The sequence below is a fragment of the Sminthopsis crassicaudata genome, chromosome 5 (assembly GCF_048593235.1).
Source record: "Sminthopsis crassicaudata isolate SCR6 chromosome 5, ASM4859323v1, whole genome shotgun sequence".
In the NCBI taxonomy this organism is placed as follows: domain Eukaryota; kingdom Metazoa; phylum Chordata; class Mammalia; order Dasyuromorphia; family Dasyuridae; genus Sminthopsis; species Sminthopsis crassicaudata.
Window position 1 is genome coordinate 270,839,116 of NC_133621.1, and position 17,861 is coordinate 270,856,976.

Genomic DNA, 17,861 nt, shown 5'->3' on the forward strand with positions numbered 1-17,861 from the left:
TTCTAGTACCCAAGAGTAAAACTGAAATTTAAAAATCCACTGATTACCTCCTGAAAGGAATTCCAAAATGAAAACTCTCTGGAATATTACAGCTAAATTACAGAATTCCAAAGCCAAGGTAAAAATACTTGCAAGCATCCAGAAAAAAACAATTCAAGGACAGGGGAATCACAGTTAGAATAACACACTATTTAGCAACTTCTACCTTTAAGGATTCTACCTTAAGAATATGATATTCTTGATAGCAATGGAGGGAGGATTATAACCAAAATTCACATTTCCAGAATAAGTAACTTATATTAATGTTTCAGAGCAAACAAACAAACAAACAAACAAACAAACAAACAAAAACAAAATAATGGGGGAAAAAAGAAAATGAAAACAACTTGGAAAATAAATCTGGGTAAGGTGTTTTAAAAATTATTGGTGTACCTGAAAGTCATAATGGGAAAAAAAGAGCCTAGAAAAATTTCAAAAATACTACCAAGGAAAACTGTTAGGATATTCTAAAATGAGAAGGCAAAATAAAAATGGAAAGAAACCTCCTAAAACAGATCCCAAAATGAAAACTCCCAGGAATAATAAAAGAAATTTCAAAACTCCCAAATCAAGGAGAAAATATTGCAAGCATCCAGAAAGAAACAATTTATGTATAGTTGAGCCAAAGTCAGATTAATAAAAGATTTAGCAGCATCTATATTAAAGGACTGGGGACTTGTAATATGATAATCTCCAGAGTAAAGCACTTAGGATTACAAGAAAGAATTACCTATTCAGCAAAACTAATAATAAGAGGACTTTCAAGAATTCATGACAAAAAGGCTAGAGCTGAATAGAAGATTTGACTTTCAAATACAGGTTTCAGAAAAAGTCCAAGGGCATATTCAATCAAGTAAAATCATAAGAGACTTTGTAAGGTTATTATCTGGTTATTTTTCTACATGGGAAGTTGATTCAGACAGTTTGAAGGAGTTTCTATAGTTAAAGGGCAGAGATATGAGTTGAATATGAAGGGATAATATTTTGAAAACTAAAACTATAAGGAGAAGAGAGGAATACACTAGGGAAAAAGGGAAAGAGAGAGGTGAATGACATAAATTATCTGCCTGAAAAGAGGAAATTAAAAACCTGATTTTACAATGGAGAGGAAGAGAGGAAGAGAACTATCAGAATTGGTTCAAAGAAAAAATACCATACTCGCTCAGGTATAGAAATCTATATTACAGGAAAGGAGGTAGGGAACGGGGTATGAGAAGGATGGAGAGTGATAGAAAGGAGGACATACTAAGGGAGGGGAGGTTAAAAGGCACAACCTTTTAAGGAGGGACAGGGTGATAAGAGAGAGAACAGAATAAACCTAGTGGGGAATAAAATTAGCAATTGTAATTGTGCAACGAATTTTGAGGCAAGTTTATCTGATGAAAGCTTCACTTCTCAAATGTAAGAGTTATAGCCAAATTAAAAAAAAATAGGAGCCATATTCCTATCTGATAAATCATAAAGATATGAACAGTTTTCAGATGAACTAATCAAGCTATTTATAGTCATATAAAATTTTTCTAACAGTAGATCGGAGAAATTAGACATAAACAACTCTGAGGTACAGTCTTTTAAATTGGCTAATGGGGCAGAAAAGGAAAATGACAAATATTGGAATGAATGTGTGGGGGGGAAGGAGATATTTATGCATTGTTAATGGAATTGTGAGCTTATTCAAACATTCTGTAAAGCAAACTGGAAGTATGTTCTAAGGTTCCTAAAAATCTTATTTACCTTTTGACCTATACCAATATATGGCATGTCTCCTAAATAGAATTATTTTTAAGAAGGGAAAGGAGGCCTATATATTCAAAAATGTTTTATAGCAGTTCATTTTTCAGGACAAAGAATTAGAAATGAAGGGGATGCTCTTCAGTTGGGAATGACAGAATACATCATGCTACATATCACTGTTGAAATAATAATTTTATAAGAACATTATATATATGTATATATATGTATATGTATATATATTTTATAAAATAACCTATTAGTAGGATGTTTTCAGTGAGATAAGTTCTCTGTGAGATTATGCAAAGTGAAATGTCCTGTGTATAAAGTAGTAGCAAGTTCTCATCAATGCAATGATTGGGCAGGACTTATGATGAAAAATGTTATTCACATCCAGAGAAAGAATTGATTGTGTCATAATACAGATTGAAGCATAAATTTTTATTTTATTTTTTTTTTTTGAGAGGGGAGGGAGAAGATCTGTTTTCTATTGTAGCAACATGACTTTGATAGAAGGTTTTTGCATCACTTCACATGTAGTTTCGCTGTGGGGGGCGCTAAGGAAGGGTTATAGTAAGGAGAGAGGAAGGGGGAGAATCTGGAACTCCCAATTATATACATAAATGTAAAGATGACTGTCCTGTAATTTTAAAAATATTAAATTTGAAATGGGAAAAATGAAATATATATTACATAAAACCTTAATGTTGTAGATGAAAATATTATAACAAGAAAAATTAAGTATAATAATCAATGAAAACAAAAGGACATTCAAAACACTATCTTAATTTCAGAATTTTATCTCAAGGAAACCTGGACTTAATAGAAAATTTAACATATAAGAACAATATGAAAAATGAATTTGTGTGTCTCTTATACACGTACAGTATGTGTATGTATGTGTGTGTGTGTTATTCTTTCTTGGTATATACACATCAGAAAGAGTATAATATCCTTCAAAATCTCTAAAAAAAATAAGATTGGAAGGAATAGGATAAGGTGGGGTACAGTAGTGTGAGTAATTGAACGGAAATGGGGTAAGGTGTGTAGATTAATACATGTTTTAGAGAAAAATAATCTTTGGAAAAGTAACTTTCTGATGTAGATTTTTGACAAATTATATTTATGCAATTATCTAAAATATGTTATTAAATTGAGCTATTTGGCAATTGCTCTTTCACCAGAGGTGCTAACTTAGAAATTTTGTGATGGCTATTTTTTTTTTTCATGTTGGGAAGAAGACTAGATTAAGTATCACCTGATCTAAGGTAAAAGCACAGTGATCTTTCTTTCTGCCTCTCTGTCTGCCTCCCTCTCTCCTGCCCTCCATTCCTCCTTCTCCCCCTCCACCTTCTCTTTATCTCTCTCTCTCTCTCTGTGTGTCCTTCACTCTTGCTCTCTTAAATAAATGCTTACTTTACTTATAACACAAGTCCTTTGGTGCTTGTTTCCATGATACCTTGTATTGTAATGAAATTTTCCCTATTTTGCATTGACTTCTCAGTGAAACTGCAAATTCTTCAAAGACAAGAGAGCATGGCTTTCCCATATTCTTATTAACCTAATCAGAACCTGTCATAGTATAATTCACAGAACTGACATTCATTAATTAAAGAAAAAAGAAACACAATTTTTACCCAGTTGTAATATAGCTTAGTTACTACCCTAATCAGGGAAAGAAGAAAGGGAAGAGAAGGTGCCAGTTTGCTCTGAATGCATTTTACTGAGTTCATTCATATAGACACAGATTGATGGCTTCCCTGTGATTCCTTATCAAGTTCAGTGCACATCTAGCTCCTTGATGTCAGTTCTCAACACAAAGGCTTTTTAAAAAGTTAATATTTGAATCAATATGGTCCAAACAGAATGGGAGGGAAATAAAGGGAATTGAGTGATAGAGGAAAAAATTGATTTGGGAAACAAAATTTATTCCATTCCAATGTTGATTTCTGAAAACCAGAAATATTTCTCTAGCATACAAATACGAAAGAATAAGTTTTGAAAAAAAAAGAAACTAGCAATAAACCAGTTCTTAGTAAAAACCGTTATACTGAAGTTAAGCAAGTAAGGGAACTGGTTCTCAACATTCAGAGATGTTACTCAAAATATAAGAGACAATGATTACTTTTATATATAACTGAAAATATTGACTTTTATGTTTCTGGAGCAGAGAAACAAGCATTCCCTAAGTATCCACTATGCATCAGGCACTGTGCTAAGAGCTTTAGAATTCTTTTCTCATTGGATTCTCACAACTATTCTGGGAGGTAGATGCTATGAATATACACATTGTACAGTTAAAGAAGCTAAGAAAGATAAAGTAACTTCCCTATATTGTCTGAGGCCACTTTTGAACCTAGATCTTTCCAACTTTAGATGCAAAGTTCTATTCATATTTCCACCAAGTAGCCTGTGTGTGTGTGTGTGTGTGTGTGTGTGTGTGTATAGATCCACTTATCTATACACACACACAAACATACATACATAAGAACATAGTTAAAGTATGATATACTTAATACTCAGGAAAAAAAAACACAACATATCATTCCTTCTGTAAGGATATTATGAGTAAATATAATTATCCCAATATAAAAATGATATTAAGGGGTACAAAAGGTAGGTGTTATAAATCTCGTTCTGTTAGTTTAAATGATAGGCACAATTATCAAAAAATGTATTATACTATTGGTTAAAAAAAGTATTATAGTGAAAACGTTCCATTAATCAATGACAAATTATGGATTTTTTGCATACATACTTTATGCATGTCTTCATCAATCTTTTCCTGTAGTTTTTGCTTCAAGAATAAAAATCTTTGATGTGACTGAATCTCTTCTAAAGATGTGAGTTGGTTTTTTTTGGAATCTGCCATTTTTTCTCGTAGCTTTCTTATTGTATCCTGATAGAAATATGTATGTAGAATTTCTATTACTGATTTTATATAGCACCATTAGCTTCTATGAAATAAATATGCTTTTACTTGCCTGAATATATTTATGATTATCATAGCATGGTTTTAGGAAAAGTCTTAGGGACTTTTAATGCAATCACCTCATTATGCAGTTTGAGGAAAGTTAAGACCCAAAGAGGTTAAGTAAGCTGTCATAAAAATAGTCATCAAGAAAAGGATTGGAACTTGGTTCGTAGAACAAAAAATTATTTTCCCTATATCACACATCTTTCATTCAAGCATGGGCCAAATGTTATCCTCTTCCTTGCTCATCACAAACCATTACTTTCATTCTGTCTTCAGAAATAAAACACCTCCAAAGCCATGTAGGAGATAAACTTTTTCATGTGCAATTCACATGGAAGGTGGGGGAATGGTAAAGGTAGACTATGTAATTTCTTATATCTGATAGAAACATTAGGTTTTTTACTTTCTATTTTTCAGAAAAAGTTCTTTGCACCTGCCCTTATATGAATAGGAACATTTATGAGAAGAAGATGAATTTTCTTTCCTCTCATAGTTTCCCCTGGAGAAAGTTTGTAAGGGTCTTCTAGCTAGAAAATTACAGAGAATGAATTTTCTAATTTTCTCAGTTCCAAACCAATACACTACACCAGAGATGTCTTGTGTAAAATGATCAAGGTTATGCTTGTTGATTATAAAGCTACATAGTGAAATTGCTGCTCAAAGGACAAATACATGTTTTAGAGAAAAATAATCTTTGGAAAAGTAACTTTCTGATGTAGATTTTTGACAAATTACATTTATGCAATTATCTAAAATATGTTATTAAATTGAGCTATTTGGCAATTGCTCTTTCACCAGAGGTGCTAACTTAGATATTTTGTGATGGCTATTTTTTTTCATGTTGGGAAAAAGACTAGATTAAGTGTCACCTGATCTAAGGTAAAAGCACAGTGATCTTTCTTTCTGCCTCTCTGTCTGCCTCCCTCTCTCTTGCCCTCCATTCCTCCTTCTCCCCCTCCACCTTCTCTTTATCTCTCTCTCTCTCTCTCTCTCTCTCTCTCTCTCTCTCTCTCTCTCTCTCTCTCTCTCTGTGTCCTTCACTCTTGCTCTCTTAAATAAATGCTTACTTTACTTATAACACAAGTCCTTTGGTGCTTGTTTCCATGATACCTTGTATTGTAATGAAATTTTCCCTATTTTGCATTGACTTCTCAGTGAAACTGCAAATTCTTCAAAGACAAGAGAGCATGGCTTTCCCATATTCTTATTAACCTAATCAGAACCTGTCATAGTATAATTCACAGAACTGACATTCATTAATTAAAGAAAAAAGAAACACAATTTTTACCCAGTTGTAATATAGCTTAGTTACTACCCTAATCAGGGAAAGAAGAAAGGGAAGAGAAGGTGCCAGTTTGCTCTGAATGCATTTTACTGAGTTCATTCATATAGACACAGATTGATTGCTTCCCTGGGATTCCTTATCAAGTTCAGTGCACATCTAGCTCCTTGATGACAGTCTCAACAGAAAAGCTTTTTAAAAAGTTAATATTTGCATCAATATGGTCCAAATAGAATGGGAGGGAAATAAAGGGAATTGAGTGATAGAGGAAAAAATTGATTTGGGAAACAAAATTTATTCCATTCCAATGTTGATTTCTGAAAACCAGAAATATTTCTCTAGCATACAAATACGAAAGAATAAGTTTTGAAAAAAAAGAAACTAGCAATAAACCAGTTCTTAGTAAAAACCGTTATACTGAAGTTAAGCAAGTAAGGGAACTGGTTCTCAACATTCAGAGATGTTACTCAAAATATAAGAGACAATGATTACTTTTATATATAACTGAAAATATTGACTTTTATGTTTCTGGAGCAGAGAAACAAGCATTCCCTAAGTATCTACTATGCATCAGGCACTGTGCTAAGAGCTTTAGAATTCTTTTCTCATTGGATTCTCACAACTATTCTGGGAGGTAGATGCTATGAATATACACATTGTACAGTTAAAGAAGCTAAGAAAGATAAAGTAACTTCCCTATATTGTCTGAGGCCACTTTTGAACCTAGATCTTTCCAACTTTAGATGCAAAGTTCTATTCATATTTCCACCAAGTAGCCTGTGTGTGTGTGTGTGTGTGTGTGTGTGTGTGTATAGATCCACTTATCTATACACACACACAAACATACATACATAAGAACATAGTTAAAGTATGATATACTTAATACTCAGGAAAAAAAACACAACATATCATTCCTTCTGTAAGGATATTATGAGTAAATATAATTATCCCAATATAAAATGATATTAAGGGGCACAAAAGGTAGGTGTCATAGATCTCGTTCTGTTAGTTTAAATGACAGGCGCAATGATCAGAAAATGTATTATACTATTGGTTAAAAAAAGTATTATACTGAAAACGTTCCATTAATCAATGAGAAATTATGGATTTGTTGCATACATACTTTATGTTGTTTTTGCATCAAGAATAAATCTCTTTGATGTGACTGAATCTCTTGTGAAATCCTGAGTGGGTTTTTTTCGCAATCTGCAATTTTTTCTCGTAGCTTTCTTGTTGTATCCTGATAGAAATATGTATGTAGAATTTCTATTACTGATTTTATATAGCACCATTAGCTTCTATGAAATAAATATGCTTTTACTTGCCTGAATATATTTATGATTATCATAGCATGGTTTTAGGAAAAGTCTTAGGGACTTTTAATGCAATCACCTCATTTTGCAGTTTGAGGAAAGTTAAGACCCAAAGAGGTTAAGTAAGCTGTCATAAAAATAGTCATCAAGAAAAGGATTGGAACTTGGTTCGTAGAACAGAAAATTATTTTCCCCATATCACACATTTTTCATTCAAGCATGGGCCAAATGCTATCCTCTTCCTTGCTCATCACAAACCATTACTTTCATTCTGTCTTCAGAAATAAAACACCTCCAAAGCCATGTAAGAGATAAACTTTTTCATGTGCAATTCACATGGAAGGTGGGAGAATGGTAAAGGTAGACTATATAATTTCTTATATCTGATAGAAACATTAGGTTTTTTTACTTTCTATTTTTCAGAAAAAGTTCTTTACACATGCCCTTATATGAATAAGAACATTTATGAGAAGAATGTGAATTTTCTTTCCTCTCATAGTTTCCCCTGGAGAAAGTTTTTAAGGGTCTTCTAGCTAGAAAATTACAGAGAATGAATTTTCTAATTTTCTCAGTTCCAAACCAATACACTACACCAGAGATATCTTGTGTAAAATGATCAAGGTTATACTTGTTGATTATCAAGCTACATAGTGAAATTGCTGCTCAAAAGACAAATACATGTTTTAGATAAAAATAATCTTTGGAAAAGTAACTTTATGATGTAAATTTTTGACAAATTATATTTATGCAATTATCTAAAATATGTTATTAAATTGACCTATTTGGCAATTGCTCTTTCACCAGAGGTGCTAACTTAGAAATTTTGTGATGGCTATTTTTTTTTTCATGTTGGGAAGAAGACTAGATTAAGTATCACCTGATCTAAGGTAAAAGCACAGTGATCTTTCTTTCTGCCTCTCTGTCTGCCTCCTTCTCTCCTGCCCTCCATTCCTCCTTCTCCCCCTCCACCTTCTCTTTATCTCTCTCTCTCTCTCTCTGTGTCCTTCACTCTTGCTCTCTTAAATAAATGCTTACTTTACTTATAACACAAGTCCTTTGGTGCTTGTTTCCATGATACCTTGTATTGTAATGAAATTTTCCCTATTTTGCATTGACTTCTCAGTGAAACTGCAAATTCTTCAAAGACAAGAGAGCATGGCTTTCCCATATACTTGTTAACCTAATCAGATCCTTTCATAGTATAATTCACAGAACTGACATTCATTAATTAAAGAAAAAAGAAACATAATTTTTACCCAGTTCTAATATAGCTTAGTCACTACCCTAATCAGGGAAAGAAGAAAGGGAAGAGAAGGTGCCAGTTTGCTCTGAATGCATTTTACTGAGTTCATTCATATAGACACAGATTGATGGCTTCCCTGTGATTCCTTATCAAGTTCAGTGCACATCTAGCTCCTTGATGACAGTCTCAACACAAAGGCTTTTTAAAAAGTTAATATTTGCATCAATATGGTCCAAACAGAATGCCAGGGAAATAAAGAGAATTGAGTGATAGAGGAAAAAATTGATTTGGGAAACAAAATTTATTCTATTCCAATGTTGATTTCTGAAAACCAGAAATATTTCTCTAGCATACAAATACGAAAGAATAAGTTTTGAAAAAAAAAGAAACTAGCAATAAACCAGTTCTTAGTAAAAACCGTTATACTGAAGTTAAGCAAGTAAGGGAACTGGTTCTCAACATTCAGAGATGTTACTCAAAATATAAGAGACAATGATTACTTTTATATATAACTGAAAATATTGACTTTTATGTTTCTGGAGCAGAGAAACAAGCATTCCCTAAGTATCCACTATGCATCAGGCACTGTGCTAAGAGCTTTAGAATTCTTTTCTCATTGCATTCTCACAACTATTCTGGGAGGTGGATGCTTTGATTATACACATTGTACAGTTAAAGAAGCTAAGAAAGATAAAGTAACTTCCCTATATTGTCTGAGGCCACTTTTGAACCTAGATCTTTCCAACTTTAGATGCAAAGTTCTATTCATATTTCCACCAAGTAGCCTGTGTGTGTGTGTCTGTGTATAGATCCACTTATCTATACACACACACAAACATACATACATAAGAACATAGTTAAAGTATGATATACTTAATACTCAGGAAAAAACACACAACATATCATTCCTTCTGTAAGGATATTATGAGTAAATATAATTATCCCAATATAAAAATGGTATTAAGGGGTACAAATGGTAGATGTTATAGGTCTCGTTCTGTTAGTTTAAATGACAGGCACAATTATCAGAAAATGTATTATACTATTGGTTAAAAAAATTATTATACTGAAAACGTTCCATTAATCAATGAGAAATTATGGATTTGTTGCATACATACTTTATGTTGTTTTTGCATCAAGAATAAATCTCTTTGTTGGGACTGAATCTCTTGTGAAGTCGTGAGTTGGTTTTTTTGGGAATCTGCCATTTTTTCTCGTAGCTTTCTTATTGTATCCTGATAGAAATATGTATGTAGAATTTCTATTACTGATTTTATATAGCACCTTTATCTTCTATGAAATTAATATGCTTTTACTTGTCTGAATATATTTATGATTATCATAGCATGGTTTTAGTAAATGTCTTAGGGACTTTTAATGCAATCACCTCATTTTGCAGTTTGAGGAAAGTTAAGACCCAAAGAGGTTAAGTAAGCTGTCATAAAAATAATCAAGAAAAGGATTGGAACTTGGTTCGTAGAACAAAAAATTATTTTCCCTATATCACACATCTTTCATTCAAGCATGGGCCAAATGCTATCCTCTTTTCTTGCTCATCATAAACCATTACTTTCATTCTGTCTTCAGAAATAAAACACCTCCAAAGCCATGTAGGAGATAAACTTTTTCATATGCAATTCACATGGAAGGTGGGGGAATGGTAGAGGTAGACTGTATAATTTCTTATATCTGATAGAAACATTAGGTTTTTTCCTTTCTCTTTTTCAAAAAAAAAGTTCTTTGCACGTGCCCTTATATGAATAAGAACATTTATGAGAAGAAGATGAATTTTCTTTCCTCACATAGTTTCCCCTGGAGAATTATCATCTGATCACTGTTAGGCTTGTCAGGCATGACAAAATTACTTGAAGGGATTGATCTGATTTGATGAAAGCAGAAACAAAAAAAAAAAAGGGAGGGGGGAAGAAGGAAGGGGACAGAGGGGCTGCTGCCCCTGTTAAGTCTTTAAAGCAGTTCCTTTTTATACAAGGTTATAAATTATACTCCAGAAAATGGGGAAAATTATAGAAAATATGGTAGCTCTTTCACTTCTAGATATACAGTATGGTGCAAGATTACAAAAAAAGGGAAATAAATTCATTTCATTCTCTAACCTAGTAGAAGACCAACATACAAACATATATACATATATAAATATACATATACACACAAAATACAAGGATATATATGTGTGTGCATTAATATTCATGCATTATAAAAAGCCTGTGTAGTTTCATTATAAAGAAAACTATTGCATTTGTGACAATAGTAAGTGTAACTAAAAAGTAAAATGCATTTAACATTTTTATCTCATTAGATACGATTAATTATCTTGTAAAAAGTCAACTAAATTCTAGTAATATTTCAAAAGGAAATAAGGAAGAGAAACAAATGTAAAATTGTCTAAAGATAATTGACAAAAATAACTGAATCAGTACAAAAACATTAAATTCCACTATGAAATGAATCTATATCCAACTACCTGATCATAAAAACTAAATATAAAATATAATTTTTTTCATCTGAAATTGCTGCACAGTGCTATAGTTGGTAGTATTCCACTTATTGCAAACGTGATAAGCATCAGAGAAAATGAGACCTGCTATTAGACAGTAAAAAAGCTAAATTTTCAGTAAATGAAAGGCACTGATGCCATAAACTGCAATTCTGGAAATTATGCAAGAAGTATTAGTAAAAACAGTGAAAAAATACTGACATAAACAATAAATATGTAGTAGGGAATCAAAAGCAAACTTTAAAAAATGGCTTTATTACCACACACCAAAATTAATTCTTAATGCACAATCACAGTCTCTTTGAAGAGAACTGTTGTCCTAAATTCTAAAGAAACATAGTCAGTAATCTTTATGATTTTATTAAAAATATGATCAGCTTTTTAATATTTAAAAAATCAGTTCATATTAGTTTGAATTAAAACTATTCAGATTGATAAACATGTTTCAATGGTTATGAATGGTAATGTCCAACAGTATCTCAGTTTAGATGACTCATTTGAATTGTTACATTATGCCTAGAATATTTTTTCAGGATTTATCTTGTTTCCGTGAGTCAAATGATTTATTCCATTGCAGCATTACCTGGAATGCTAGGCAAATTATTAGAACTACAAGTTGATCAGTATCTACTTAAAAGTGCTTAACTCCATCTACACTCACTAACTGCTATAATGCATTTAAAATTTCATGGGCTAACGCACACAATATTTTTTAATCAAAATTAGTCATCTTATCTAAAAAATGGATATTGGCTTGTTTTTTTTTTTTTTTTTTTATCATGAATGCTTTCTCATCGTCCTTTTTTGCATATCAGAAATTTTACATTGAAAGTTACTAATATCAGAAAATCAAATTCCTAATTTATCTTGATCAAAATAACTTTGAAATTCATTTCAAAATATTAAATGTTTGTCAGACAATATTTAAAGACTTACCTTGTTTTTTGAGTTCTCATTTTCAAGTTTACCTAGTTTGTCTCTTAAAGAAATACATCTCTCATCAACTGACTCTTTATTTCTCTCTTCTAGCACAGGATCTTTTTTTGCAGTATCAGCACAAAAAGTCATGGGGCTATCCTTAAACTGCACCTGGACACCCTTTGATATGAAGACCCCTTTGTTTTGGGAATCTTCAAAAGGTTTCTGAAGCAGCTGAATTTTCTTCTGCATTTGGGCTAATCTTTCTTGCAGGGACTCTTCTTTGAAAATTAATTTATTCAAGTTTTTCTGTTGTATAGATTTTTCGTTTTTGAGTTGCTTTAATTTATCTTTGAACTCTTTTAATTGTCTCTGAGTTTGTTCTAAAAGTAATGTCTTCATTCTATGGTCATTATTTACTTGGTAGATCTCATTTTCGAGTTTAGAAAGCTCAATTGTCAGGATGTCAATCTTATCTATTAGGCTGTCCTTTAAAAGAAGCAATTTATCTCGTTTTCGCTGAAGGTTTAGTTTTGATGTCTGACTTTCCTCTTCAAGCACAGCAGAACTTGCACAAGAAGGGTAATGCATTTGTGTCTGTAGTTTTTCTCTGTTTTGTTTTTCACCTTCCAATCTAGAGTTCAGTATTGCATTTGGAAAAAAAATAATTGTAAGTAATTGTGTTATATAGTCTTGAAAAATTACTAAAATGGATAAAATTTTAAAATAATCAAAAGGAAATTTTGCATTGAACTTTGTGAGAGAAACTTTCATTCTAATTTTCAGGATTCCTTTTTATTTAATATTGTTCTATTGTATTGCATTTTTAAATACGTTTTTGTTTCCAAAATACATGCAAAGATAATGCAAAATCTTGTTTCTGAAATTTTTTCTCCCTTCTGTGCCCCCACCCCTTCCCCTAGATGGCAAGTAATACAATATATGTTAAACATGTGCAATTATTCCGTACATATTTCCATATGTATGATGCTGCACAAGAAAAATCAGATCAAACAGGGAAAAATGGGAAGTAAAGAAAACAAGCAAATATCAACAACTAAAAATACAGGTAATATGATGTTGAGACCTACATTCAGTCTCTACACTGTTCTTTTGCATGCAGATGGCTCTCTCTCTCTCTCTCACACGTTTCTACTGGAATTGATCTGAAAAACTTCATTTTTGTTGAAAAGAGACAAATCCATCAAGATTCTTTTTGTAATTTTTCAGATATCCACCAGTATTTCAAATCCAATACTAGTCAAAACATCGGCTTACAGTCTGCTTGTACCACTATTTTAAGGTTTGAAGATGTAGACTGCATGCTAAATGGAGGTGTCTGAGCCACTGAGAAGTCAAGAACCCTGCCTATACTATTTATATTGATGAAGACAATTGTCTGGAGTGGTAATCAGAATTTGAAATGAAAACTAAGAAGACCTACTTTGATTAGACTCGTGCTAAAGTGTTCCTATTGTTGACTAATTACTTTCAGTATTTCACAACCCTCCATGATGGAGGTATTGAGACAATGTTTTCACATATTTCAATGATGAATGAGAGAATAAACTAAGTATAATTAAAAATAAGGAGATTAACCCTCAAAAGTGTTAGATTAGAATCACATGGAATGACTATCCTACTGAAAATATAAAGGATCATTTATATTGTGAGGAAGAAATAATTCTCAAATACTCCCATAAGAAAGTCAATGGAGATTATGCATGCTGTTTATAAACTTTTATTGTATAGCATAGAACTCTTAATAAGTCAATTATTTTCAGTAAACAAGCATTCATTCCTATATACCAAGCACTGGGGATAAAAGTCAAAAGTCAAAAAAAAAGTCAAAAACACTAATCCCTCCCTTCTAGGTGCTTATATTCTAAGTCCTCAAAACATATCAATAACATTCATGAAAGCAAGTTACATATTGAATATTTGAGAGGTAACATCAGAAAAGAAGGCACATCATTACTAAAGGCACTAAAAATTTGACAGGCAGTGAAATTTCAGAAAAACCTGGAAAGACTTATATGAAATGATAAAAGGTTAAGTGATCAGAATTACCACCCTGTACATCAATATTGGGTCATGATCATCTATCAATAACTCAGCTCTTTTCAGCAATACAATGATCTAAGATAATCTCAAAGGATTCATGATGAAAAATGCTATCCATATCAAGAGAAAGAACTGATGAAGCCTGAATGAAGGTCATATTATATGATTTTCACTTTAGATGTTTCATGTTTTTTTTGTTTGTTTGTTTGTTTTGTTTTTCCATTTAAATTGTTCTTCTCTCACATCATGCCTAATATGAAAATATGTTTTACATGACAACATCTAAAAAAAATCAACATCAAATCGGTTAATGTTTTACAGGGGGGGGGAAGGAGGAAAAAGAGAGAAAATTTGGAACTCAATATGTATTAAAAAATAAATATTCAAACAAATGTTTGTGTACCATAGGGGAATGTGGTCTTACAATAAAGAAAAAGAATAGCAGGTGAGCCAGTAGATCTGGATGTCAGAGTTAGGAAGAGGAGTAAAATGTGAGAAAACTGGAAAAGGGCGGAGCTAAGATGGTGGCGAAGACACATGCAACTTTCTAAGCTCCTCTCATAGCGTCCCGACCAATTATTCAATTGAGCCTCAAAAATAGCACTTGACTGGTAAAATTCACTAAGAGTAGAAGTACAACAACTTGCCAGCCAAAGATAATTTGGAAGAACGCCAGAAAAGGTTTGTTCTGAGCAGTGGGAACAGACCAGCGCAAACAGGGATAGAACTAGAGGTTGGCATATTGAGCAGACTGGAGGGGTTGGCCTCTGTGGTTAGAAAATTTACAGAAACGACTCTGCCATAGGCTTACTGCTCTGCCTTGATTACAAAGTAGTAGAACAATAGAGACATTAAAGCCAAAGGTAGAGGATACTGTAAAAAATGCCAGAACCTAACAAAATCTGTCTATACCCACCCAAAACTGGAAGTGATTCAGCACCTACCACAGCTCAACTGGGAAGCTACATTCTGCAGCACAGGCTGGGGCAGTCACAAATTTGTATGGCAGAGGGGTGCAGCCCGGGGATAGCCTCTTATCTGCAAAGTGGCAAGTTCGGTGGCCTGGGGCAATAGAACTTCTGAAGCATGATTGTGCATCCCTGGGCAGAGACACTTCCAGTCACTGAGAGGCTATTCACTGGTCAACTGCTAATAGCCACAGCCCCACAGCAGGGCTTTGGCTTGGGATCGTGACACTTTCACTGCTCAGCCTCTAGCCCCTGGGCAGTCACTAATCCATACCATGGGGCTCTTCACTGGGCACTTCCCCTGCTCAGCCCCAAAATACCTAGGCCTGAGTCACTTCTGGTGGGGAACTTTTTTCAGAGCACTCCCATGCCTTGACACTCCTTGCAGCCCATTTGCAGGACAGCTACTGTCTATATATCGATCCCTGCTCTGCAGAGGAAGCTGGTAACCTCTTTGCCCTGAAGGCAGACCATACAGGCTTTAAAAAATGAGTAAAAAAAATCACAAGAATGATTGATAACTTCTATACAGAAAGAGAATAGGTTTTCCATCCTGAGGAGACTAATACCAGACAGTCTCCAGACAATACGCCAAAGGGGCATCTAACCTGGTCCCATTACAAAAGGCTCTCCTAGAAGAAACATTTAAGGATCTTAAAAGAGAGATAGAAGAAAAATGGGGAAAGGAAAAGTAGCTATGTAAGAGAGTAACAACTTCCTGAAATGTGAATTGGAAAATAAAGAACTCCCAAGAATTGCAAAGAAACAGAATTTGTGAATTAGAAATGGTAAAGAACTCTCAGGAAAGTAGAATTTGTGAATTGGAAAGAGAAAATAACTCACTAAAAAAAGAAATAAAATTAGTGAAATGGAAAAAATTTCCATAGAGCAAAACAACTCATTTACAATCTCGATTGGACACATACATTAAGAAGTTTAAAAAGCTAATGAAGTAAATAACTCATTAAAAATCATAACTGAACAAATAGAAATGAATAATTCATTGAGATATCAAGAATTATTCAAGTAAAACCAAAAAAAATGAAAAATTATTTGGTAAACATTAAACCTGAAAAATAAATCTGGGAGAGATAATCTGAGTATTATTGGCCTTCTCAAAAATTATGATGAAAAAATAGCCTAGATACTATTTTACAGGAAATCATCAAAGAGAACTGCCCAGATGTAATAGAATCAGAAGGTAAACTAGGCATTGAAAGAATTCATCGAGCACCTTCTGGAAAAGACCTTAAAATAAAAACATCAAGGAATATTGTGGCCAAATTTCAGAACTATCAGACTAAGGAAAATATATTACAAGCAGCCAGGAAAAAAAAAAACAATTCAGATACTGAGGTGCCACAATCAGGATCACTCATATCTGGCTGCCTCCACATTAAAGGATCTTAGGACCTGCAATCTGATATTCCAAGAGGCAAAAGAACTTGGAATGAAGCCAAAAATAAACGACCCAACTAAGCTGAGCATTTTTTTCCATGGAAGAAAATGGACATTTATTGAAACAGATGAATTCCATTTGTTTCTAAGGAAAAACCAGATGACTCAAGAAAAGCAGAAAAAGGTAAAAGGAACTCTCTTGAGAACTGTATTTCTCTCATGGATATACACAAAGACTACATATATAATTTGAATTTACTGATATAACATAAAAAAGGGAATTCTAAATGGAAAGGGGATTGTGTCAGAAAAAGGGAAAAGGGGAGATAAAAAGAGGGAAACTGCATTCCACGAAGAAGCAAAGGAAACCTATCAGGTCTGAGGGAATTTAGAGAGGGGAGGAACATTGTGTGAGTCTTACTCTCATCAGAGTTCGCTCAAAGAGAAAATAATTGACCTATTTATTTTAGAGTAAATCTTCTTTTACCATTTTAAAAACTGGGAGAGGAAAAGGGAAAAAGAAAAGCATAATAAGGGAAGGGTACAAGAAAGGGGAAGGGATTCAAAGGGAGAAGGGAGGGATCCTAAATTGCATGATGAAAATGGGGCCCATAAGTTTTATACTGGGAAAGGGGGTAAAGGAGGGCAAGAAAAAGAAAAGCATAATCTGGGGATAATAAGATGGCAGGAAATACAGAATTAGTAATTTTAACTGTAAATGTGAATAGGATGAACACTCCCATAAAGCAAAGGTGGATAGCAGACTGGATCAAAAGTCAGAATCCTAAAATATCTTGCTTATAGGAAACACATTTAAAGAAGGGAGAAAGTAAGAAAGTAAACGACTGGAGCAGAATCTATTATGTTTCATTTGAAGTAAAAAAAAAAAGCGGGGTAACCATCCTTATCTCAGATCAAGCAAAAGCAAAAATTGATTTAATTAAAAGAGCTAAGGAAGGAAATTATTTCTTGCTAAAGGGTAGCATAGACAATGAAGCAATATCAATAAAAAACATATATCCACCAAGTGGTATAGTATCTACAGTCTTGAAGAAGTGAAGAGAGCTGCAAGAAGAAACAGACAGCAAAACTATAACAGTGGGAGATCTCAAACTTGTACTCTCAGAATTAGATAAATAAAAGCACAAAACAAATAAGAAAGAAATTAAAGAGGTAAATAGGATATTATAAAAGTTAGGTATGACAGATCTTTAAAGAAAACTGAATGGTGACAGAAAAGAGTATACTTGCTTCTTAACAGTTCATGGAACCTATACAAAAATTGACCATATGTTAGGACATAAAGATCTCAAAATTAAATGCCGGAAGGCAGAAATAGTAAATGTTTTTTTTTTGTTTGTTTTTTTTTTTTTTTTTTCAGATCATGATGCAATAAAAACTACATTCAACAAA

General features: G+C 33.0%; 1 protein-coding gene across 1 annotated transcript in view; it reads right to left on the bottom strand.

The window, feature by feature from the left end:
* The window catches only part of LOC141544645 (coiled-coil domain-containing protein 144A-like), a 31,732-nt gene that overhangs the window by 3,731 nt on the left and 10,140 nt on the right, over positions 1-17,861 (bottom strand). The window contains exons 4-7 of the mRNA XM_074271046.1: positions 12,037-12,652; positions 9,704-9,820; positions 7,153-7,269; positions 4,529-4,669 (exon numbers count right to left, since the gene is read on the bottom strand). Of these exons, the coding sequence (XP_074127147.1) occupies positions 4,529-4,669; positions 7,153-7,269; positions 9,704-9,820; positions 12,037-12,652 (991 nt within the window). The remainder of the gene's footprint in view (positions 1-4,528; positions 4,670-7,152; positions 7,270-9,703; positions 9,821-12,036; positions 12,653-17,861) is intronic.